At 48.8% G+C, this 23,475-nt stretch overlaps 15 protein-coding genes across 15 annotated transcripts; 4 read left to right on the top strand and 11 right to left on the bottom strand.

Annotated features, from left to right (window-relative positions):
- Positions 1–4: 4 nt before the first annotated feature.
- On the bottom strand, positions 5–511 carry RSM18 (mitochondrial 37S ribosomal protein bS18m; the record flags this gene model as incomplete). Its single annotated transcript, XM_037283082.1, has 1 exon — positions 5–511. The coding sequence occupies one exon, from the start codon at positions 509–511 to the stop codon at positions 5–7; it is 507 nt and encodes a 168-aa protein (XP_037138978.1).
- A 524-nt stretch (positions 512–1,035) lies between these two features.
- JHD1 ([Histone H3]-lysine-36 demethylase) lies at positions 1,036–2,463 on the top strand (the record flags this gene model as incomplete). Its single annotated transcript, XM_037283083.1, has 1 exon — positions 1,036–2,463. One exon carries the CDS (start codon positions 1,036–1,038, stop codon positions 2,461–2,463), a length of 1,428 nt encoding a protein of 475 aa, XP_037138979.1.
- A 205-nt stretch (positions 2,464–2,668) lies between these two features.
- CBR1 (cytochrome-b5 reductase) lies at positions 2,669–3,523 on the top strand (the record flags this gene model as incomplete). Its single annotated transcript, XM_037283084.1, has 1 exon — positions 2,669–3,523. The coding sequence occupies one exon, from the start codon at positions 2,669–2,671 to the stop codon at positions 3,521–3,523; it is 855 nt and encodes a 284-aa protein (XP_037138980.1).
- Positions 3,524–3,644: 121 nt separating this feature from the next.
- HOM3 (aspartate kinase) lies at positions 3,645–5,201 on the bottom strand (the record flags this gene model as incomplete). The annotated part of the gene is made up of 1 exon (XM_037283085.1): positions 3,645–5,201. The coding sequence occupies one exon, from the start codon at positions 5,199–5,201 to the stop codon at positions 3,645–3,647; it is 1,557 nt and encodes a 518-aa protein (XP_037138981.1).
- Positions 5,202–5,545: 344 nt separating this feature from the next.
- Positions 5,546–6,196, bottom strand: HG536_0C04760 (cytochrome b5-like heme/steroid binding domain-containing protein; the record flags this gene model as incomplete). The annotated part of the gene is made up of 1 exon (XM_037283086.1): positions 5,546–6,196. One exon carries the CDS (start codon positions 6,194–6,196, stop codon positions 5,546–5,548), a length of 651 nt encoding a protein of 216 aa, XP_037138982.1.
- Positions 6,197–6,621: 425 nt separating this feature from the next.
- Positions 6,622–7,383, top strand: AGE2 (GTPase-activating protein AGE2; the record flags this gene model as incomplete). The annotated part of the gene is made up of 1 exon (XM_037283087.1): positions 6,622–7,383. The coding sequence occupies one exon, from the start codon at positions 6,622–6,624 to the stop codon at positions 7,381–7,383; it is 762 nt and encodes a 253-aa protein (XP_037138983.1).
- Positions 7,384–7,425: 42 nt separating this feature from the next.
- On the bottom strand, positions 7,426–8,337 carry PIC2 (Cu/Pi carrier; the record flags this gene model as incomplete). Its single annotated transcript, XM_037283088.1, has 1 exon — positions 7,426–8,337. One exon carries the CDS (start codon positions 8,335–8,337, stop codon positions 7,426–7,428), a length of 912 nt encoding a protein of 303 aa, XP_037138984.1.
- A 231-nt stretch (positions 8,338–8,568) lies between these two features.
- Positions 8,569–8,757, bottom strand: HG536_0C04790 (uncharacterized protein; the record flags this gene model as incomplete). The annotated part of the gene is made up of 1 exon (XM_037283089.1): positions 8,569–8,757. The coding sequence occupies one exon, from the start codon at positions 8,755–8,757 to the stop codon at positions 8,569–8,571; it is 189 nt and encodes a 62-aa protein (XP_037138985.1).
- Positions 8,758–9,045: 288 nt separating this feature from the next.
- On the bottom strand, positions 9,046–10,290 carry HG536_0C04800 (CBM21 domain-containing protein; the record flags this gene model as incomplete). The annotated part of the gene is made up of 1 exon (XM_037283090.1): positions 9,046–10,290. The coding sequence occupies one exon, from the start codon at positions 10,288–10,290 to the stop codon at positions 9,046–9,048; it is 1,245 nt and encodes a 414-aa protein (XP_037138986.1).
- Positions 10,291–10,646: 356 nt separating this feature from the next.
- On the bottom strand, positions 10,647–12,377 carry MET30 (ubiquitin-binding SDF ubiquitin ligase complex subunit MET30; the record flags this gene model as incomplete). Its single annotated transcript, XM_037283091.1, has 1 exon — positions 10,647–12,377. One exon carries the CDS (start codon positions 12,375–12,377, stop codon positions 10,647–10,649), a length of 1,731 nt encoding a protein of 576 aa, XP_037138987.1.
- Positions 12,378–12,707: 330 nt separating this feature from the next.
- On the bottom strand, positions 12,708–13,601 carry HIS1 (ATP phosphoribosyltransferase; the record flags this gene model as incomplete). Its single annotated transcript, XM_037283092.1, has 1 exon — positions 12,708–13,601. One exon carries the CDS (start codon positions 13,599–13,601, stop codon positions 12,708–12,710), a length of 894 nt encoding a protein of 297 aa, XP_037138988.1.
- Positions 13,602–14,087: 486 nt separating this feature from the next.
- Positions 14,088–16,682, top strand: SYG1 (Syg1p; the record flags this gene model as incomplete). The annotated part of the gene is made up of 1 exon (XM_037283093.1): positions 14,088–16,682. One exon carries the CDS (start codon positions 14,088–14,090, stop codon positions 16,680–16,682), a length of 2,595 nt encoding a protein of 864 aa, XP_037138989.1.
- A 126-nt stretch (positions 16,683–16,808) lies between these two features.
- Positions 16,809–20,237, bottom strand: NEO1 (aminophospholipid-translocating P4-type ATPase NEO1; the record flags this gene model as incomplete). Its single annotated transcript, XM_037283094.1, has 1 exon — positions 16,809–20,237. The coding sequence occupies one exon, from the start codon at positions 20,235–20,237 to the stop codon at positions 16,809–16,811; it is 3,429 nt and encodes a 1,142-aa protein (XP_037138990.1).
- A 309-nt stretch (positions 20,238–20,546) lies between these two features.
- DFG10 (putative polyprenol reductase) lies at positions 20,547–21,338 on the bottom strand (the record flags this gene model as incomplete). The annotated part of the gene is made up of 1 exon (XM_037283095.1): positions 20,547–21,338. The coding sequence occupies one exon, from the start codon at positions 21,336–21,338 to the stop codon at positions 20,547–20,549; it is 792 nt and encodes a 263-aa protein (XP_037138991.1).
- A 123-nt stretch (positions 21,339–21,461) lies between these two features.
- On the bottom strand, positions 21,462–23,084 carry HG536_0C04860 (cytosine permease; the record flags this gene model as incomplete). Its single annotated transcript, XM_037283096.1, has 1 exon — positions 21,462–23,084. One exon carries the CDS (start codon positions 23,082–23,084, stop codon positions 21,462–21,464), a length of 1,623 nt encoding a protein of 540 aa, XP_037138992.1.
- Between the last annotated feature and the right edge of the window lie 391 nt (positions 23,085–23,475).

The following is a 23,475-nucleotide window of genomic DNA, read 5'->3' on the forward strand; positions in this document are numbered from 1 at the left end:
AGGCCTATAGTTTACCGCTAATTCTTGTTGGTAAAAATGAGACATCTCTGTGAGTTTTCGACAGTAAACCAATGGCTTGAGCTCTTCTTATCGCCTTGGACACACGACGTTGGTTCTTCGCTGATAAACCTGTAACATCTCTGTGAAGAATTTTGCCCGTGGAAGAGAGAAATTGGGAGAGCACCTCGGGACTAGTGTATAAGTCTAAGGGGTTGACACCAAATTTGTCAAACATATCATTGGCAGAGCGGTTGGATGAGCTGTGCTTTCTATCAAGATGTATTCTTCCTAAGGAAAAATCAAACGGATCATACGTGCTATCTCTCACGAATCTTTTCATTAGACGTGGGTCCACCTTCTTGCTATTTTCCGCTTTCCTGATAGAATCGACCTCTACCTGCTTCTTGGTACTTGGCATGAATTTCATTCCTGGGTTCAACCTCGTTGCTGATGTGCTGAACATTCTGGCACCGGCAGCAGAGGCACGCAATTGGGGGAAGAACTGAGACATGAGGTATCTGAAACTTCTGGTCACTCTACGCTCCTCTTTTATGACGTTAACCTTTCAGTTATTGATCCTGCTATTTGGGCCACTTCGCAAAAAGCTTCATCGATAAAACTGAAATTTCGCTTTGTCTTTCTGCGAGCCAGATAACCAAGAATAAACAGTAAGTAAGAAAGCATGCTTCCTAATCTACCGGCAGAGCAGATTTCATCTAATTTGATTCTTTTCGTAACTTGGCGTGCTTGCGATAGCCTCTGCTAACATAGCGTACAAGACTAGACTACGCACTTGGGAACCAAATCCGCATGAGGATTTAAGTCTTGAGGCTGAGGAAGAACCGGCGCGTATTTGTGCGTCATTGAATCCGCTCTTCCGCTCTTTCCATTTCTCTCTGTCGCCCTCTTGGTCTTCTTTTATTGTTCCTACTGAGCGGCGCTCAAATCCTTATAATTGATGTGCTCACAATCGAGCCGAACATAAAGGTTCAAGGAACCGCCACTTCAAAGACCAGCCTGTTAGGAAGGACGATCATGGATACATGTAACTATTGCCAATCAAATTCGCCGCTGGAAACGCTTTGGGTACAGTGCGATCTGTGTCCGCAATGGGTCCACGTCTCGTGCGTACCTATTAAATGTATTTATTACGGACCTTCGAAGATACCACAACGACAGGTTTCCGAGTATCCAAAGGTGTCAAAAGACATAGCTGGCTTCCACTGTAGCAATCATGGTTCCGAAGGGAAACTTTATGTCAAGGCCGCCAAAATGAAGAGAAGGAGAAGCAGTGATGATCAGAAAACAGTAAACTCGCCGAAAAAGCGATATAGTCTAAGAAGCAGGCAACAAATCGACTACATTGCACTCAACGAAGGCGACGATGTCAAGCTCAAGCACATACACCCACATACGGATGCCTTTCTGGATTGCTTCAAGCGTTGGGAGAATACAACAAACTTCATAACAGCGAAGAACTTCCATGACAAGTTTGCGAGCCTGCGGGAACCCCTGAAAATTATAGATCCTCAGAACTCCGGCATGAAAACACCGAAGTCGTCTGAAGGACAGCCGTTAACCGTCGAGGAAATTAGTCTTATCCTTGGCGATGACTATCCTGTGGATGTGATGGATGTTCAGACGCAGCAGAACGAAAGATGGACAATGTCACGATGGAACCAATATCTCACACAAACCAAAGCCGAAAGCAGAGACCGGGTGCGAAACGTGATATCTCTAGAGGTGTCGCACATAAAGAATTTGAATATTGAGAGACCGATAGCCGTGGAGGAGAACGATCTAGTGAACGTAATATGGAGATCGATGGGTCATGGAGACGAGAAACCAAAGGTAACTAGATATGTTCTCATGTCAGCAGGGAATTCCTATACAGATTTTCATTTGGACTTCGCTGGCACTTCTGTATACTATAACTTAATCTCGGGCAATAAAAAGTTTATTCTGTTCCCTCCGACGGAGTCCAATTTGAAGAAGTACGCGGACTGGTGCTGCGACATAAATCAGAGTGCCATTTTTCTGGGAGACTTGCTGACCGACGGTGTCGCCATGGAGCTGCGAGCGGGCGATCTTTTCATGATTCCCTCCGGATTCATCCACGCAGTATACACACCAGTGGACTCGCTTATCATTGGGGGTAATTTTCTAACAGTACGTGATATTGAGACACAGCTAGAAGTCGTTCGTCTGGAGAGAATGACCAAAGTACCGAAGAGATTCACGTTTCCCAACTTCGACCTCGTCATGGGCAAATGCTGCGAATGGTTCCTATCCGCGGCAGAAACAGATGAAGAGGCTGATCGGAACCTTAGAGATTTGATCTCACCAAAGGCTTTACATGCCCTTATTAGATACATGGAAGATCCGACGACGAAATACAAGCCGATTCACCAGCCTTCCAAAAGAATGCTGATAAAACGACTTCAGGAGCTCAATAGAATCTGAAAAGTGGGTTGAGAGATCTGGAACAGTTTAGTGTAGCGCGCTTATATACAACTTGAATTAACCGCCGAGGTTCCTTCTTATATAGTAGGAAATACATCACTTTACACGGGATAGTTCCTCGACAGATATTGTATAAGCTCATCGAATCCAACAGATTTAAGAGATAGTAAAGACAACCGATTAAGTGTAGAAAAATCCCATTGAGATGGTTGATAACACTTGCCGTATCTTCCTTACGGCCATTGTATTGGTGATTGTTTTCTTTGTGAGAAAATTGCTCTCGAAGCGACACCAGAAGTCTGGAGTGCTGATCCCAGACCAGTTTCAGGAATTCCCATTGATTCTCAAGACTACTTTAAGTCATAATACAGCATTGTATCGGTTTGGTTTGCCTGGTGCCAATGATGTTCTCGGTTTACCCATTGGTCAGCACATTTCTATCAGGGCGGTGATCAATGGACAGGAAATTCTGCGCTCGTACACGCCTACTTCCCTCGATACTGACGCCAAGGGATACTTCGAGCTGTTGGTGAAAACTTACGAGAAAGGTAACATCTCGAAGGTTATCGGTGATCTGAAAATTGGTGATAAGATCCAGGTCCGTGGACCAAAGGGATTTTACGGATACATGCCAAACATGTATTCGCACATTGGAATGGTGGCTGGTGGTACAGGTATCTCGCCTATGTACCAGATCATCAAGGCGATTGCTACGAATCCCGCAGACAGAACAAAAATCTCACTTATTTACGGGAATGTGACCGAGGAAGATATTCTTTTGAAGGCAGAACTAGATGCCATTGTTGAGTCCAACCCAGAGCAATTCAAGATTCGCTACCTCCTAGACAAACCCCCAGCAGAGGAATGGTCAGGCGGGGTTGGATACGTCACGGAAGCTGTCATGAAAGAATATTTGCCCAGCGCGGAGGAGCAAGGTGTCCAGCTCTTATTGTGTGGACCTCGTCCAATGGTATCATCTGTGAAAAAGGCAGCCGTTGAATTGGGCTTCGAGAAAGCCAAACCAGTCTCCAAGATGGGCGATCAAGTCTTCGTCTTTTAAATTAAATGGAACATAAACTTTGCGTATAACTTTCTTATGAATTACATGTATGTCATTATATATAACTCTATATCGTGGATCGAAGTTAGTTCATGGGTTCTATCACAGAGCGAGAAAGACTCTACAGATCCATTTTCTTGATCTGCTCTAGCCGCTCGTTGATGGCATGCTCGAATGAGTTCGAAGGAGGCTTTTCGTCCAACAACTTCCCGTGAATGGATTTTAGAGCCTTAAGAGAGTTCGCTTCGTCGATAACACATGAAATATTAATTTCATTAGCACCTTGAGAGATCATCTCGATGTTGATGTTATTTTCAGCCAACGTAGTGAACATGCTACCGGCTATGCCGATAAATTGCTTCATTTGTTTACCGACCAGTGAGACAATGGCCATTTTTCTGATGATGTCGACTGTCCCCAGTGACTTAAGTTTCTCAACGGCAAGCTTGAGAGCCCTTGTCGAGTCAGCATCCGGAATAGGCAACGCCATGGAGACGTGCACTTCGGAAGTTGAGATTAAATCGACGACCAATTTGTATTTATCCAGAATGGTGAAAATTTGTGCCAAGAAACCATGAGACAAAGTCTTCTTGTTGGAATGGATATTCAGCACCACAATATCGTTCTTAGTTGTGATTGCAGTAGCACCCCTCCTTCTCTTCTCGAAGAAGGATTGAGACAAAGCCTCTGGTGGATGCGGAGGAGTTGATTCGCCCCTCTTGGCCATGTCATCAGGATAAATGACGGTACCTTCACCCTTTGGATTCTGAACGTTTTTAATTCTGATAGGAATCTTGGCCCTTATGACTTGTTCCATAGTGAAAGGATGAATAACTTCAGAACCGTAGTAAGTCAATTCCGCCGCTTCTTCAGGTGTGACACTGTTCAACAAACGTGCCTGAGGAACCTTTCTGGGATCGGCGGTAAAAATACCGTCGACCTCTTTCCAAACTTGCAATTCGTCGGCATTCAATGCGACTGCAATCAAAGCCGCACAGAGATCGGTGTAACCACGACCAACAGCATTCAACAAACCGTTAGGCACCAACCCAAAGAAACCAGTCAGCAACGGCACTATTCTTTCCTTGGAGTTGACGAACGGTTTAAGTTTGTTTTTCAGACATTCCACCAGTAGAGTGTAGAACGAATTGTCGATGACACTAACGTTATAGTCCGAAGGCAAAAGATGCGTCAAGTCAACAAACTGCGCCTTGCATCCACGGTCATTACACAAAGAAGCGATGAACAAACAACTTAGCTTCTCGCCACAAGCCATCACCAAGTCCGACGTCCTGGCGCTCACTTCACCCAACACCTTAGAAGCCTCCAAGTAGCGGACCACCAAATCCAGCTCTTTGTTCGTGTCAGCAATCAATTTAGTCTGCAAAACCGGGTTCTGTATGTGAATCTCTGCATTCTGAACATGATCCTGCCTCACTGCTTCAATCACCTCTGTAAAATCCAGTTCTTGGGACGCAAGGTCACAGCACCTCAGCAGACGAGAAGTGGTACCTTCGGCTTTAGTATACGATGAACGGGCGGAACACACAACTGCAACATTATTGCCAGCTTCCGTAGTATAGAATTTAATAATTTCGTCGACTATCTCGACTGGGAATTTACCCACCGAAGTACCTCCAAATTTTTGAACAATCCAATTGGAAAGTTGGTACGTCATTTTCGCTTGTCCACCTGCTCAATTGATAGATCTACCGGCCACACGTTTAATAAAACCTTTTAAATAGTAAGCATACCACGATGACTGATTTTCTGCTTTTTTTTCACTACCTGCAGAAGCCTCGCAGTAAAGTAAGTGGATATCGTCGACGCAGTGATTGAGTCATCGAGTATGAGAGGACGTGGTGCTAGCAAGCAACTGGTCTCAAGCTTGCCCATCCGTTGTTTCGTCTTCCATTGGCGAAAGAGGTTGGTGCCACAGTTATTGCATGTGATCTCGCGTTAGTAGTCTCTCGGGTCATAAATTAACAGATACATAGTATATTAACATTAGTGCCTGGCGGGTCAGTAGGCCCAGGCCGGTATACCAAATTCGTCGTCGCGAGCTTTCAAGTGAGTACCTGGTGATGCAAAATTGTCTTCCACATGGTGTCGTATCTCGTGAACCATGGCATGCTGTGCTCCCATCTTGTACTGCCACGTCAGTCTCGTGTATAGCAGTAGTGAGACACATATTATTATCGTGGTGTAAAGGGCAACTGTGTAGACCTTGTTCAGGACCATTCGGCACTCGTGTGACCGATTATGGGCCATCGTTATGCAGTCCGCGCCGTCGTCCTTCTCGTCGGCCGCTTCGCTCTCGCTAAGCCGGTCTTGCTTTCCCGCTGGTCTATCATTCGGGTGGAGGAGTCCCTTTAGCGAGCCTGCAGGCATGTCATACTTCAAACTTTCCATAGAGTGCCCTACGTCGTCGAAAGGCAGCGTGGCATCCATGCCAGCATATTTCAGCAGAATCTGCGATCCACCCGGATGCTTATGGAGCAGACGGCCAACATCGTACACCCCGCCGTGAATTATCATCCAGCAATCATCCGGCGTATTGTGCCTCTTCACTTCGGCTAACGTAATATAGGGCAGCTTTTGCTCCTCCACATCGTCGACCGGTCTGCCGTCCTGGCTTATTTGACACACACCACTTCCCCTACGCACAGGCATGACACAGCGAAACTGATCAGGCCGAGGACAGTGATTCTGGGAGAGAACAATGGCGTAATGCAAGGGTTCGTAATCTATCAATTCTTTCGATACGATACGCTTTTACAGATATCACAGTGTACGAAACTTTGATGCTCACGTTACCGCTGTTGAAAGCACAGCGAGGATGAGCTCAATTGATCAGCTCGGGATGACCACCGATCGAACTGCATAGGATGGTCGAGCCTAGGCTTCCCTTGCGGTCGCGCTCCAGTTTAATTCCATTGCCTCTGAAGCGTCGACGTATAAAGCGACCAGATCGACGAAATTTCAGTGTAGCAACAGCCAAGCGAGTCTACATGCCACGCTGAAACGCTCCAAGACTCACGCTACGAGCGTTGCTGCTCAATTGAATACCGTACCGCCTTTCATCGTAACCGTTTGGCATGTCCACTGCGCCGCCTGTGAAGAAGGCGTTGTCCGGACTACTGCGTGATCCGAAGAACAACACATGCGCGGACTGTAAAGCGCAATCGCATCCTCGCTGGGCCTCGTGGTCTCTTGGGGTCTTCATTTGCATCAAGTGTGCCGGGACCCACAGGTCTCTCGGCACCCACATCTCGAAGGTGAAAAGCGTCGATCTCGACATCTGGAAAGAGGAACACCTGGAAAAGCTGATCAGCTTGAAGAATAACGACGTCGCCAACCGCTACTACGAGGCCAGACTTCCAGAGTCGATGAGAAAGCCCATCACCGACGGCAGCCGTCTGCAGCTGTTCATCAGAAACAAGTACGAAAACAAGAAATGGATCGGCGAACAGATACCTTCGATAAACGACAAGCCCGCGGCGTCGGCCTCCGACAGCAGCAAAGAGAGCGTAGTCTCCGGCTCGGAGCCCCTCACGAAACAGGTCTCCGCCAGCAACAATCTGACGAGCAGCACGCATAGCAGTCTTTTGAACCTGCAGCTCTCCTCTGCACCGAAGCGGACCGAGGAGACCAAGCGAAGGGAGGAAGCGTGCGGCAGACCGGATCTGAAGAAGTCGATCCTTTCGCTGTATTCGAAAGCAGCCCACCCAAACACCAACCAAAGCTCGCTCTCCTCGCTATCGCTATCGCCCGCGGCTCCGCAAGCGATGAGCCGGAACGCAGACTCCGTCAAGTCGCTCGACGACAACGAGCTCTTCAAAAACGTTTGGTCCACATAACCTACGAATATGTAAACGACAAAGATACACACCCATGTCTACCTAGCCCGTCGTTGGCAGACCGACCTTGACTTTGAACGAGTCGTAGGTCAGCCACTGGAAGCTAGTCAGCGTGCCGATCATGACGATTCTGACCAGGAGCCCGTTCCACAGCCCGCTGAACCCGATCCTCTTGTAGATTCTCCGGGACGCCTCCGCCATCGACTCGCCCTGCTTCCTCTCGCTGTTTATCTTCGAGACCATCACATCTGCAGGCTGTGAGACGACGGCGCAGAGTATCCCTGCTAAATAGCCGCCGGCAAAGCTGACCGAGATCTGCTGCAGAGGAGACATCTCGCTTTTACGCGCGGGCAGCCGCGCGTAGATCGCCTGAACGATTTTCTCAAACGCGGTGAATTTCGTCATTGTGTACGGAATCTGTCTGCACCACAGCGGCACGATGCCCTTGTAGAATCCCGCGAGGCCTTCGGTTGCAAACAGCTTCGACACGCCCTGGAACACGTTGCTGCAGTACGGGGGCATCGAGGTCTGCTGTCTGACCTTGATCGCCTCGAAGGGACACAGCATAACGTCCGCGATGAACTCCGCGGTGGCTGACGCCGCCAGGTACACCAGCGTGCTGTGCCGGGCCGCCGTCTCCGCACTCACCACGCTGTGCGAGTACAGGTGCTTGAAAAACTCGTACCCGCCGTATTTGCCCGCACCCTGCAGCGAGTACCCGATCGCCGTGGCGCCGAAGCCGGTGAACACCTTTGCGAGCCCCTCCCTCCGCACAATCGTCTTCCAGCCGTCCAGATTGGACCGGTACAGCGTCGGATCCACCTGCAGCCGGCACTTGACGAGGTCCAGAGGCGTCACCGCAGAGTGTGTCGGGCCGCAGGCGACGATGCCGCCCAGCGTGCAGGCGGCGTAGAACTCGGAACTATACAACTGAATCTTGCGATCAGATTTCATCGACCTGCTACAACCGAGCAACTTCAAGACGCTCGGGCTCTGGCTCTCTTATATACCCGACCGTCGCAAGAACGCCATCCCTTGAGCCATTTTCCTCAGACGCAAGATCGAGAGTGGAATCATGAAAAACAATCTTGAAGAGGTACATCACTATATGTATGAAAGAACAAAATATTAGTTATTAGAAGTATTTAAAGCAAACCCGAACCCGAAAACGTAAAACAAAACCGTTCATTGCAAACAAGGAACGTCGGTCTTGTATCTATTCATCACGCTCTTGTGCGCCGAGATGTAGAAGACAAATAGACAGGTAAAGACGCTGAGAAAAACTTGTAGATCTTGCATTGGTATGATAGTTTGTGGTTTCTTGTCGCTGGCGGCACAGCATCTAACCGCCAGGACACATCGACACTGGCACATTGCCTGCCAATATATATCTATACACTATGCGCTGCGCAACGGAGATATCCACTCATGTTTTAGTCAGAAGTAGGGAGATCGCATAAAACTGCTCAGAGAAACCAGTGTATATGTGTCCTGCAAGGGGAGGAGTTTCTATCGGCCCTAAGGGGAGGAGAAGAGAAAGAGGGCATCTAATTGCGATGACCACTCGCAGAGCTAGGGAAAAAAAATAACTCGCGAAGATCCCATCGGTACGAAGCTGTACACCCTGAGCAGAAACACCGCGTACTCCGAGACGAAGCAGGTTCACGTGAACGGATTGTGGAATCCCTCAAACACGCAGTCGACCTTGTAATTTTGTGCGTCATTGTTGTCCCAGTACTCCTGGCGGACGCGGTCGTTGCGCACGACGTAGTGGATGCAGAACTCGAGATGCGCGTGTGGGTGCTCGTGCGGCAGGTCGTCGATGCGGAAGTGGAAGAGGTCCATGTTGGTGCCCGGGAGGATCGCATCGCCGTCGCTCACGTAGACGCTCTCGACGTCGTGCGCGGTGCGCCACTGGTCCCAGGTGTACCGCACGACGACACGCTTGTCGTAGAAGATGTTCTTGACCAGAATGCGGCCTGCGATCACACGGTCCGCCGTGCTGCCCTTGCGGGCGCACAGCGTGAGGTCCTGGAGGAAGCACTTTTTGTCACGTGACAGGTTAATGAATATGTTGAGTTTCAATGCCTTTGGGTTCTTGTTGCTGAGGATCGGGAAGTTGCGGCTGTAGAGGCCGACTATGCGGTTGTCGGGGCTGGGTGCGGGGGCCTGGGCCGGCGCCGCCGCCGCGGAGCTCGTCTTGAGCAGCTGGCTGAACCGCTTGCTCTTGCGCAGCGAGCTCGGGGCCCGCGCCGCGGGCCCGTCGCCCGCCGCGGGCGGCTGCAGCCGCAGACGGTCGATGCCCATCGACAGGAACTCGTCTTCCGCGTCGTCGAGCCCGCTGTCGTAGATGCTCTTGACGGGCTTGTGCTGGTAGCTGATGTCCTCGGTTTTCTCCGAGTGCGAGCTCACGTCGATCGGGCTCTCGTCCTCGCAGAAGTACTTGACCGGCGTCTTGTGGTCGAAATGCACGCTCTTGCTGCGCTGCAGCCCCGGAGGCCTCGCGGCCGCCGCGAGGCTCCTGTTCTCGCTCCCGACGTACGGCGAGGTGGGCAGCGACTTTGACCGTCTTTTCAGCGAGCTCTTGACGAGCTCGCCGGACTTCTTGTACACGGGCGCGAACGCCAGCTGCTCGTCGTACGCCCCGGCATCGTCCCGCGTGCCGGTGGGGCTGCTAGGCGACGAATCCAGCCGCTTGTTCAGATTCGTGTTCTTGACGATCTCCTCTTCGGGGAACAGGTTCGTCTTCAGGTGCGACACCCTCTGCGGCTTGTGCAGGAAGTTCAGCGAGTTGATCGACGACAGGTTGTTCGTCTGTGCCCTGCGGGCCATCAGATTGAGCGTTGGTCGGAGTTTGTCGTGACGTGTCTGGTGGTCATTGGTGACCTTTTCAGCCTTTATGTACATGGCTCTGACTGCCTCTCTATGTCGCGCACTCTTGCACGCCCGCGCTGCTTGGCACACAGCTTGATCATACACGTTATATACACTGTCTGTACGTATCTACTGGGGCTGAAAAAGTACCATGATCGCTCTCGTGTCGGCAGGAAGCGATGCCGCCCGGTCGCCACGTTGGGTAATGCCTGCGTCCCCACAGGTACTCGCTTAGATACCCTGGGTACGCCAAGAACTGTTGGGCTTTTGAAGACGCTCCTTGTTTCATTCCAGGGGCTGCCCGCAGACGGTCGCCTACACCCCCTGATCGCGCAGATGCGGCGTCGCTGGTTACGAATGCAGACTATGCAGCTATTAATACGCCTAAGCTAGGTGGTGTCGAACCTGTATCTCTTTACATACCCCATCTCGTCGCCCGTGAAGAATTCCGAATCTCCGATGCCGACGCAGGCTATCGGAGAGACTTTGTGGGGAGCGTTTTCGGTGCGGTGCTCGTGTGGCTCCTGTAGACTCTTGCCTTGGAACGTGTGAATGCACTTGCCGCTTTGTAGATCCCAAAGCTTGACCGTGCCGTCGTGCGAGCCACTCACAATGCGGAAGTTGTCCGCGGCGATGTCCCAGACGCCCTCGACGTGGCCGAATTGGGTGCGGACGCATTTGCCCGTCTTGACGTCCCATAGCTTGATGGTGTTGTCCAGGGAACACGAGAGGATGTGGGTAGGGTAAGGGAGGTCCTCGTTTAGCAGCTGGCGCGGGTCGTTCGGGTCGTCGGCGGGAGCGGGATCGGCGGTCGGCTTGTCGTCGACGACCAGGTTCTCGATGTCGATGATGGTCAGCGGGATCACTTTCTGCACCTGGCCGACGTGGCCTCGGAAGACGCGCCGACAGCTGTTTGTTCGTATGTCCCACATGCGGATGGTGGTGTCGTCGCTGCAGCTGAAACACAGGAAGCTGCTCGGGTGCAGCTTGACGCAGTTGACCCACTCTGTGTGTCCTCGGAGCGAGTAGCAGGTGCGCGACTCCACGTGCCACACCTTGACGGTCTTGTCTGCGCTGCCGCTCACAATGATCTTCTTGTAGGAGTCGACGCTCAGGACGCTGTCCGTGTGGCCTCTGTAGGTGGAGATGCATTCGCCCGTGATGTAGTTCCAGACCCTGATCGCCTTGTCGAGCGAGCCGGTGATGACCTTCTGCTCGTCGAAGTAGAGCGCCTTGACGCCGTCGCCGTGGCCCGACAGCCGTCTTATGAGCCGACCGCTGCACAGGTCCCAGATGGCGACCGTCGAGTCGTACGAGCCGGTGAACAGCAGTCGCGAGCTGAACTGCAGCGTGAGCACGCCGTCCATGTGGCCCTTGAACTCCTGGATCGCACACTGGCCCTTGCGCCAGTTGCATTCGACCTTGAACCTGTCGCGGTAGATCACCTTCCAGGGCGTGGTGCCGCGCTTGGCCGCGCACTGCGGGAGCGGGTTGCCCGTGATGAGCTCTGTACAGCGCGGCAGCGTCGGCGGGTTCCTGGCACGCTTCATGTGCAACCGCGGCAGCCCCCACCCGCAGTTGGGACACTTGCGGTCGATGTGCTGCTCGCACATGCGGTGCCACACGCGGTCGTCATCCGCCATGATTTTCCACCGCCGGCACACTTTGGCCGCGCTGCAAAGCGACTGGCAGTCCAGATAGCACAGAATCCGCAGCGATATCTCCTGCGGCAGAATGCTGATGAAGTCGATCCTGATCATATTCTGCACCAGCGACGCCACGCACGAAAGCTGCGGGAAACAGCACGCATTCAACAGTCCCTCCAACATCAGTTTCCGCAGCTTGTTGTTGCTCTTGCTGAACGTCGACACAACGTGGTGCACCTCCTCCCGCTCATGTTTCGGCAGTTGCGAGATCTTATCGTTCACGCTTTTCAGCCGCTTCGCATCCTGCTTGTAGCATGCCGTGCTGGCGATCGACGACTGCACATCCGGGTTGTGTCTATAACAGAACCGCTGCAGATTGAACACGGGCAACCCAGCTGAACCCTTGGCAACCTTCCTCTGTTCTAATCCCTGATCATCTTCTATTCCCCTTTTCTTACTCGTCTCACTGTCCATAATGATGCTACTACCACGTTCTATAAATTCCTACAACGCCCGTCCAAACGCTTGCATTACTCTTATAGACCCACGCCTCTGGAACAATCAGAGTGGCCACGCCATCGCATGCGGATGTCGCTTATATCGTCATCAGAAGTCTCTTCGCTATGCATCGACTCTATGGGCCTGGAATTACTGGGCCAATACTGTGGCTTCTTGCCGTGCTACTTCACCGCGCCGCGCAGAGACGCCTCACTGTAGGGAAAATTAATAAAGCCATCGCGATGAGCTATACAGTTTACACCAGTAGAGTAGTTAGTTAGTTAATGACTTGATGGGTTAGCTGGATTATACCCGGCAGTTGGAGATCTCAAAGACCATGATATCTGCAGCACCCTTCTTCTTGAGCTCATCCATGATGGCACCTTTCTTGGACCTCTCGATCATCGACGAGACGGCAACCCAGCCCTCGTCGTCGATGTGGGAGATGGTGGGGGCCCTGCGGCCCGGCGTGATGGGGAGCAGTTTGTCCAGGTCCTTGGTCTGGGCGTTGTAGTTACAACAGACGTATTGTTGGGCGGTCATGACACCCTCGATTCTCGACTTGATCGTGGCGATCAACTCTGGGTCGCTCTTTGGATGCTTGGATTCTATCAAGTAGGCGCTGGTCTCCAAGACCGTGGCGATGTCGGTCAGGCCCGCGGCGCGCATGGTCTCGCCGCTCTCGACAAGATCGACAATCGCATCTGCGATGCCCAGGGCGCACGACGCCTCCACGGACCCTCCTACGTATCTGATCTTGGTCGCGATCTTGTCCTCCGTGGTGCCCTCGAGCTCCGCGAAATACTTTGTGGTCAGGTTGGTGAAGCTCGACACGATCGTCTTGCCGATCAATTGCCTGGGGTCCGTGTATCCGCCGTTTGCAGGAACCTGCACCTGCAGTTTGCAGTTGCCGAACTGCAGATCGATAGGCAGCTCGACGTCCATGTCTGCCTCGCGCACCTGATCCACGCCGGTGATGCCCAGGTCGCACTTACCTTCGCCCACGAACATTGGGATGTCTGCCGCAGGCAGAAAGATCAATGCGACGGGCAAATTTGTCGAAAGAGCGATGTCGAGTCTCTGTGACCGGTGGAATTTGATGTCAGAGCCCTTCAAGATCGAGACACATTTGTCGTAAAGACGTCCTTTCTTCGGGATTGCAAACAGCAATCTGTCGTTCAAATGGTTAACCAAGTCCATGACGCCGGTCTTGCTACTCAAGATTGCTACAAAACACGAATGCCCAAATTACTATCAAGCCTTCTTCAATCTGAAAGACTTTTTATCGAATTTTTCGTCAATATATCGCTGTCATTACGAAAAAATTTTCGCAGCTCACTACAGGAAAAAGGCAAGATACAGTGCAAGAGAGGCCAAGAGACCGCACTTTCGCCTGCTCGATCTCACGTTAGACAGATGCAGTACCACGGCGTCCTCTAGAGATTTTTCCGGAGCTGAAATCCATGATTTACGTGCAAGAAACCGACGCTGACATCGGAATGTCAGTAATTGCGATGACAGATTCGATGGCTCCACGTGAGGGCGACCGCGAAAAAGGAAAATAGGCTGCCATCGCCAATATAAAGGCTGTCGTCAGCGTCGACAGCCCGTGTTGGTTGGTTCATATGCTGCTGCTGCTTGTCGGTTAACTGTTGCGTGGATTGGTTGGCCCTGAGGAGGCTAAAGATGAAGTTTGGGGATCATTTGGACGAGTCTACCGTGCCGGAATGGAAGGATAAGTACATTAATTATAAACTGGGCAAGAAAAAATTGAAAGTTTATAAGAGAAATTTGGAACAGCAGGCTTCGAGCGATGTGAGTAAATTCGGGAACGCTAGCTCTACCGGTCTGAGGGCTCCTAACTTGTCGTACTACGATCAGGGCGCCCGACTGCGGCGTAATGAGGGTTTTAGCACTTCGCTGGATAGTAATCAGTACAATGTCTTGCAGAGAAAATACGTTCAGGATTTTATACAACACTGGTTGGTGTCGGAGGAGCTGGCGAAATGCAATGATTTCTATTCATGGCTTCTGGAAGAGTGCAGACGGAAGTTTCTGGTCTTGGAAGAGCAGTTGAAATGCTACCAGAGCCATGCTAGCAGTGATGCTATGTCGGCTCCTAGCGATCTCAGTGACCGCGACGGCCGGGGACCGGACTACGGCAGCATAGGCAACATTCCCAATGCTGCTGGCAGCGAGATCGTCGGCTTCGCCAGGAAAATAGAACAGTTCTTGCAGAAACATGATCTGATGCCCTCTTGGCCAAAAGGGTTGCCGCTGGTTCGTGAGAACATTTTCACGGCTCACACGGGCAAGGAGACGTTTGGCAGAAATTCAATGGCTGTCACTACGCATCAGGCACAGCGGATGCTCGGTGACGCGCTGATCGAGTATTACCAGTTCTTGCAACTGGTCAAGACTTACAGAGATCTGAACGTGACCGGGTTCCGCAAGATGGTTAAGAAATTCGACAAGGCCTGCAAGACCAGCGAGCAGGCCAATTTCATGGAGTATGCTGGTGAACACTCTCTTCTGTTCAAGCATGTGCAGGCAAACATACAACTCATGGCGCAGAAAATGAAGCAGACGTCAAGTGCCCAGGCTACCGGCGATCTAAAAGTGTCAAACGAAGCAGAAGATCCTTTGACATGGTGGGAGACAATAGTCACGGAATGGTACGTCAAGGACCTGGCTAGATCAAGTTCTGCGCAGAAAAGACATACTCAGCGATTGAAAAAACTTGCAATTCAGTACACGCTGAACGAACAGATGATTCACAGGAATAATAGGGCAATAGCCCAAATGTTCTTCTCTGGTATTGGACTGGGTGTGTCGGCTGCATTTATCATTTACACTCTTTACCTTGCATTTTTCTCACCTTATGATTCAAATCTGCATACTATACTCTTCCCACTTTGGGGTGGCTGGTATATGGTGTTATTAAGCGCGTTGCTCTTTTTGTTCAATTGTTACATCTGGCATAGAACAGGTATTAACTATCGCTTCATCATGCTGGGCGAAATACAGGCAAAAAATGGAACTCAGTTGTTTAACAATGATTTTGCAATGAGTGCCATTTCGTTAAAGCTATATTTCTCGACATTTTTTCTCGTCGCATGCGCCGTTTGCGCTGTTATGAGTTTCCATTGGAATCAATTAACACCCTATGGGCTTATTTACCTCGGTATCGTTTGCTTCCTCTTCATTTGCCCCAATGGCATTTTCCCGTATTTCGATAAATTGGTCGAATCAAGGAAGTGGATGGCTACGACTTTGATCCGACTTGTGCTGTCAGGTTTGTATCCTGTGGAGTTTGGCGATTTCTTCATTGGAGACATCATTTGCTCACTCACTTACTCAATGTCCGACATTGCTCTGTTTTTCTGTTATTATTCGAAGACAGCAAACTCTTTATGCGGATCCTCTCATTCAAAAGCTGTCGGTGTATTGTCCTGCATCCCCAGTTACTGGAGAATGGCTCAATGTTTGCGAAGACTAGCTGATTCAGGTGATTGGTTTCCTCATTTATTGAATGCCGTTAAATACGCTTTTGGTATTGCTTACTATGCCTCTCTCTGTGCCTATAGGATCGCGTCTGACAAGGAAACCGTGAGAAAGCCTTTCATCGTGCTTGCAACGTTTAACTCGACGGTAACAGCCATTTGGGACATTGTAATGGACTGGTCGCTACTTCAAACTTGTGGCAAGAACTGGATGTTGAGGAACGATTTGTACTTGGCCGGTAGGCGTGATTGGAAAACAGGAGATTACTCTTTCAAGGGAAAAATCGTCTATTATCTAGCCATGGTATGGGATGTGTTGATTAGATTTCAGTGGATTGTGTATGCGCTGGCGCCCCAAACCATTCAGCAAAATGCTGTGACCACTTTCATCTTAGCTGTAACCGAGGTTCTCAGGAGGTTCATATGGATTATATTCCGTGTAGAGAATGAGCATGTTGCCAATGTCCATTTATTCAAAGTCACCGGCGAAGCACCGCTGCCTTACCCAGTTCAACGACCAGAATCGGAGGTTGGTAGTTTATCAAGAAGCAAAGCGAACAGTTCTTTTTCGTTGTCTCAGATGTATAGCAACCTGGAGGAGCCTATTGCTGCCTATCATTCTCTCATACGCAGACAAACTAGTCTTTTCGGCAGTCTATCGAGATCCATTCCCTGGGCACATGCCAGTGATTTCCAGAGACCTCGCACCTACTCTTCAAACCAACAATCTACTCCTCAAGACAGTGACAGTGACAGTGAAATGGAGAGTGTTATTTAAATTTCTATCTATATGCATTATTCAAGTTTCAACTTAGTGACTCACTTAAAGAAGCCGTTGTAATCCTGTAAGCATCCCATGAGAATGTTCATTATCTCATTACATATTAGAAGGCTTTAGTTGCCATTAAACTGTCGAAAACTCTTGAACTTTAGCGTAACTTGGGGGATGGAGCTTGCGATGAATAGCTTTAGCTGCCCAAACGGGGAATATAGATATGGACAAAATGAACAGACAGATCCCGAAGAATTTTAAGGTGGTCACATAGGACAGATCGAAGTATTCTCCTAAAAATGGAACAGAAAAAATGTATAGAATCAGAGTTGCAAGCTCAGAAGCTATCATCGTCCCATTCCAGGTATTGATCTCCAATGCCACCATGATCAACTCATTCAGTACCAGTGCGCTAAAACTAATTGAAACCATCTTCTTGAAGTCCAACTCGGCGAGGCTTGTGAAGTTCTGGGCCGATCCCTGAATAACGCATCCTTGGAACAAGGACAGGGCTACCCACACGAAAAATGTCTTATAAGAAAGACTCTTACCCTCGGTCAAGTCCTTGTAAAGTTCAGGGTAGATTTTTGTTAGTGATTTGTCAATATCGTGATCTAGGGTCATGGAAAAGACGGGAGCCATAGTATAGCACGTAGCATATCCGACCATCAGCCATCCTTGGTATAATGCGATGGGCTCAAAACTGGAGCATATCGAAAACACTGCTTGACATATCGCAATAATTAGCCCCCTATGCATAACGAATTGTGACAGTTTAGCAGAACGTTTGTAGGAGTTTCTACCATGCCATAAGAGTAGCTCAGTTAGATGGCAAAACTGAGTGATGGAAAAATCAGCCGCAAGAGATGCCTGCTTCCCTTCTTTGCCCACAATCCCGACACCTACATCTGCGCTCTGGATCATAGAGACATCATTACCTCCATCTCCTATGCAGCAGACTCTCTTTCCAGTCAACTCACGAATAACCAAGGCGACGTCAGCCTTCTGTTGTGGTGTGCATCTGCAAGCTATAACAGAAGGGATACCGGCTGCCACCTTGAAGAATTCGTCCTTATGGTATTTCAAGAACATACCTAATGAGTCTCCGTCGATTATGAGACAGGAGTTCTTGTTCATCTTGAGATAGTCCAGCTTATCCATGGCTCCTTCTGGTTCATGTAGGTTGGAGATTGTGTGAACATACTGGCCTCTAGAAATCAGTTTTGCACTGATTGAAACGCAGCGAGCAGTTTCGACTTTATCACCAGTTAGCATCCAGATTTTGATACCTGCATTTCTTAGTAGCTCAATCGAAGACTTGACGTCTTTCTGCAGTTTATCTTCTACGCCAGTCATCCCCAGAAGCTCCAAGTTTTTTTCTAGAAGGCCCTCAACAACGTTGCTTATTTGTTTGTCGCGATTTAACATGGAAACCGAGGCCTCGTCGTATTTCTTACGGAACTCGTCATAATCCTGAGATGTAAGCTGTTTACGACCTATTACTAAGGTGCGTAAACCTTCGCGTGCCATATTTCCCGTTTCTTCCTCTAGCCAGTCATTTCTTTCAACAATGTTCTTCATAACAGTATCAGCACCCTTCTCAAGAAACCAATATTCTTCCTTCTGCTTATCATAAACAATGATACCCATCCGCTTCGTATCAGAATTGAATGGAAAAACCTGTAAAATGTCGTAATGCAAGGTGTCGCCCGAATGTTCGTGCAACAGAGTGATAGAATGCCTGTCTCTTTTAAATAATGAAAGCCCAACAGATTCTGTAAACTTCACAATAGCAATTTCATCCGGAGAGGCCGCTTGGTACATGAGTCTGTCTTCTTCGAATGTTGGAGTGACATTATGGCATAAAGCTAAAGTTACAATCATGTCACGCACTCTGGTACTTATATCGCGCCTCGATGTTGAAAGGGGTACAACGGATTTGTTTAGGTTTTGGATGTAGTCAGATACAATATCGATGGTCTCCGCAGTATATGAAACTGAACCCAGGTGAATTTTCTTCAGCTGCATATCATTTTGAGTTAGCGTCCCAGTCTTGTCACTTAAAAGGTACTCGATACGTCCCAGATCCTCAGGTATAGTGCTTGTCCTGACCACGGTCTCTGGTATGGCATCATCGTGCTCAATTTGGTGGGCATATACTGACTTTGCTAGGTCCAAATTGACTCTCAAAGAAACGGGAATAATAGTTGAGAAGAGAATCAGATATCTCATTATATCAACGTACCAATCTGGATTGCGAACACCAGCAAACGCAACCAGCAGAATGGAGAGAATGAAAACACAAGCGCACAGGACCTTTGAAATGCTGTTGATCTCCAATTCAAGCAAACCTGTTTTAACTTTCGGAGCAGTGGTGTTCATAGCTTGTCTAGTATCTGGGCCAGTGTAAATAACACATGCAATGCAGTAACCGCTAGAGGCCAATACGGTGTTAGCCCACAGGGTGTTGTCAACAGAGAGAGGACTCGAAGTGGAATTTTTATACGTCACCTTGCCAAGAAATCTGTGGATAGACTTTTCCGGAGCAGATGCTGTAATACTGATTTTGTTCAACAGATCGTCCTGTGGTAAGTTTTGAGTCAGTGGGCATGCGATTCGAAGTTTCCAGTCAGTTTCACCATCCAGTTGGTCCGTTTTGATGAAAGCCTCACCAGAGGGCTCGCTAGATTGAAGTAATATCGAGTCAGCTGGAATTCTTGAGCCTTTTTTAACCCTGATTAAATCGCCGACTTTAAGATCTTTGCTTGCAACCAGCCGAGACTTGTTCAGTATGGTGTAAAGCTCGCTATTCGATTCATTATCACGTCTCCTTCTTTGTATGTCATCCATAGCTTCCTTTGCCATTGTAACTGTCAACACAAATGCCAGCGGAACCACATAGGATGACAGATACCCGATTCTTAAGGCTGGTACAGCCTGTGAGAGAGCAACCGCCAGAAAATACAGGTTGAAAAAGAATTTGAACTGTTCGTAAAGCAGAGTTGGTATAAAAGTGAATGCGTTGTACTTCGCGTTGGATATTTGGTTGCTCGGGTACTTGTTCCTGTCAAAGGTCGGTGTCGTATCGGGATGGATTTCTCTATCAATGTTATTATCGTTTAATTCGATTGTCGAGGTCGATTGGTACTTGCCCAGCCCACTCTGCGGGCCAAACATATTATTGAACCGATTGAGAAACCCACTATTCTTCGGATGAGGAAGAGAACCCTTATAATTCTGCTGTGCCTCCGTTGCCACTGCATTCCACGATTCTTCTAGCAGTGGTTTACTGTGTGGTCTAGAATGTTTGTGAGCCTTCATATCAAATCCATCGTTTTCATTCATGGTTCTTAATTCAAAGCTTTCAACAGAGTTCCTAGTATCCCAACCGCTATCTAGTCCACCACTGAGAGATGTATGATTGATCTGCAGATTATCCAAAGCTGCGTCGAGAGAATCGTCAAACTGTAAATCAAAAGACTCTTTACTTTTGTTCTTTTGTTGCGATATTATATTAAATGAGTCTGATCTATCGGTTCTAGGTAATGCTGAATATGACATTTGTCCTTGAACGACTAGCCATGTAACCTCAGGGTACTAACGTCGTGACGAGGCTTAAATCTCACTCTATTCTTGCACTAAGACTCTGCGATGACGGCGTAAAGAACAGCAATTCTCTCCCAATTGAATACACACCTATGGAACGGGACTCTGAACCTACACCGTACCATCTAGCGGAAGATGGGTTCTCTCTGTGATAACTATTGTATAGTTAGAGGCTGATACTAGTTAAGGAAGTGCCGTCTGATGCGATCTAGAATCGGCGCCAGCAGTGCTGGCCCAGCACTGCATCTACAAGTTGATGAACTACTATAATATGAATGGGACTATGGCATACTGAGGCACCTGGGCTTTGGGGAATCTGACCAGGTAGTATTTCTTGTTCTCGAGGGCAGAGACACTTAGATTCACGAATGCCCACAGTAAAAGCCAGCAGAACTCCAGGTTATATGTCGCGAGGGAAGCGTAGATAAGAACCTCGTCGAAATAGTGGGGGCAACATACCCACCGAAAGAGCCCCTCGGTTGGCAACGAGTACTTGACCAGTTTCGACAGGGTGCGATGGTTGTTGTGCTGATCCCATGAAGCCAGAGAAAATATTAGAAACGAAAAGGGCTTTAACGAATACACGACTTTCCTCTCGTAGTGCTTCAGACCTATGATTATGTTGAGAACGGTGTAGAACCAAATTCCTACCACGTAATGCGACCAATTCATTCTGGAGCTTGATGAATACTTACAGATGACTTTTGTCTCATACAATCGGCGAATGGAATGGAATGCCACGAGCCAAACGATCGGCGACTTATAGTACAGGTAGACATTGACTAAGGATAGTGTGGTGGACAGATAGTAAAAGTGGGCAAACCAGACCTTCGGTACCGTGCAATAAATCACTCGTAAACGCGATTTGATATGGGGCCCATCGCTCGGTAATAGAGTCTTGCCATACTGTAGAAATTCAGGCAGTAGGAATTTGGCAACCGCTACACAGCCGAGACCAATCACGAAAGTTATTCTGTAACTGAGAACCAGGTAATTGACAGCAATGGCATCTTGCATGGCGATTGAACCACCGCTGGCGACACCTGAAGTGGTCATCCCAACGCGACGGTCGAAAAATTAGCGAAACTAAATTGATTTTTCAGTATTCAAGATATATCTATAGTACAGCGATTAAAAAGCGTTGCAATGCGCTACGAGCGTGGGTGGCTGATTCCTAGCTTAACGACCCATGTATTTCAATTCCAGAGGTCTTATAATGTTGTAAACGATGAACGCAAAGCCAGCTCCTAGCTCAAAGCCGATATCACCGCCGTATTCTCCAATGCGGCGACCAATTTCACCTGTCCAGTAGGATTGGGACATGCCGACGGCAACACCAACGGCACCGACAAACAATGCTGAGCAACCAGCGATACCGACAGGTAGTTTATCCCATCTATTCCAGTCGTTTATATTATAGCCTTGGAAACCACGCCTGTAAATGAAGTGCTCACTTAAAGAAATTGCCGAGTATATGCTCAGATAATAACCGATGGAATCCATAAAGTTCTGCATGAAGCTCTCAAATTTGTAGAAAGCTGGAATAGCGATAGCCAGGGAAGCACCGTTACCGACCAAAGTCCAGATAATTCTTGGGATTTTAGCTAGTGGCTCCCATAGAGCTTGAGCCGATAGCGCCATAGTGTACATGTTTGGAATGTTATTGGCGACAGTGGACATTGCCAAAACTACACAACAGAATTGACCGAAACCATGTAGCGAATCGGGCACTAAAATGGCAAAAGTCATACCACCAACGGAATTACTGTTATAATACTCCAACCATGCTGGATTGTTCAAAGTGGCTCTCGCCGATGCGGCACCCAGAATCATGGTAAAGAATAATGGGGTCGCCAAACCAACTACCAGCGAGAAGAAAATCTTGTACTTGTTTGTGTTTCTAGGCATGTAAACAGTGTAATCGGCGGCGTAAGTGGTCCAGCCAGTAGCGAAACCATAAATGGCAGAGCCGAAGGAAAGTACGCTGCCAGCAGTCGTAGGACCGGACGTCCACTCACCATTCGAGAAAGAGCCATTCTTGGCGAGACAAGCGATAATCACCAGGAAGACAGCAAAGTTGGGAACCCACGACCATTTCTCGTAGGCGTGAATGGTGCGGTAACCGAAAAATGAAATCATCACAGTACATCCCGTGATAACGAGAATACCGGCCCAGGGCGGACACCGGTTGCCGTCCGGATTAACCATGTTCAGCAGCTGTGCCGAAGCAATCGTGTTCACAACGCTCCAACCGACACATGCAACGACATTGATCAAGGCAAAGACCCTGGCGGTTAGATTGCCCAGTAGAAAACGAGACAGGATCATTTGTCTGAGACCGAACTCGGCGCCAAAGACGGAGAAGAATGCCACTGAGAGCAAACCAAGAAAGTTGAAGAAAACGATCACCAAGACACTCGTCCCGAAATTCAAGCTAAACACCAAGGGGCCAAGCGTCCCTAGGGCGTACGCTGCAATGACCATATTGGCAGAAAACCACATAGATGCGGCATTGATCACCGAGTCATCAGTCTTTTCCTCATCCGTTATCGCCTCAATGCCCTTCGTCTCCGCATTCAATTTAGCGCCTAGTCTATCCCAAAAAGACAGTTTCGTCTCCTCGGTAATACCCCCAACATACTGATCTTCCTCACTCTCATTATCCTCAATATAAGTTTTTGCAAGAGCGGATTTTTTCTCCATCGCTACAGGATTCCCTGCGATGTTGAAAGACGATGATTGCGAGTGGCTGAGGCCCTCCTCGACATCCTGACCGTCGCTATATTCCTTCTGACTGTACATCGCCAACTATGATGATAAACGCAAACCACAATTCTTCTCTAATTAGTGGTAAAGAACATGAAAAAATATCCAGTAAAGCCGTAGCACTCTATATATGACTGGCACTCACCCCACACACGAAAAAGGTTGCCAAAGATACATCAAGAATATCTTATCAATGGTGTCAAATAGTCTTCCATCCGTCCTATTTGAAAAATTTCATATCAGTTGATGGGCATCGCTCGAGGATAAGATAATAGAAAAAGGAACGCCTTATGCGGAAAAACCCGGCGAGGGGCATGGAAAAATATTTTTCCGTCGGCGAAGTAACAACTCTCGAAGAGAAAAAGCCGTTCTGAAGAGGAAAGAGCTTTGAGAAGCCATATGGACTGGCAGGCTTGGCAAGACTCTG

This window comes from Torulaspora globosa, chromosome 3, assembly GCF_014133895.1.
Source record: "Torulaspora globosa chromosome 3, complete sequence".
In the NCBI taxonomy this organism is placed as follows: Eukaryota; Fungi; Ascomycota; class Saccharomycetes; order Saccharomycetales; family Saccharomycetaceae; genus Torulaspora; species Torulaspora globosa.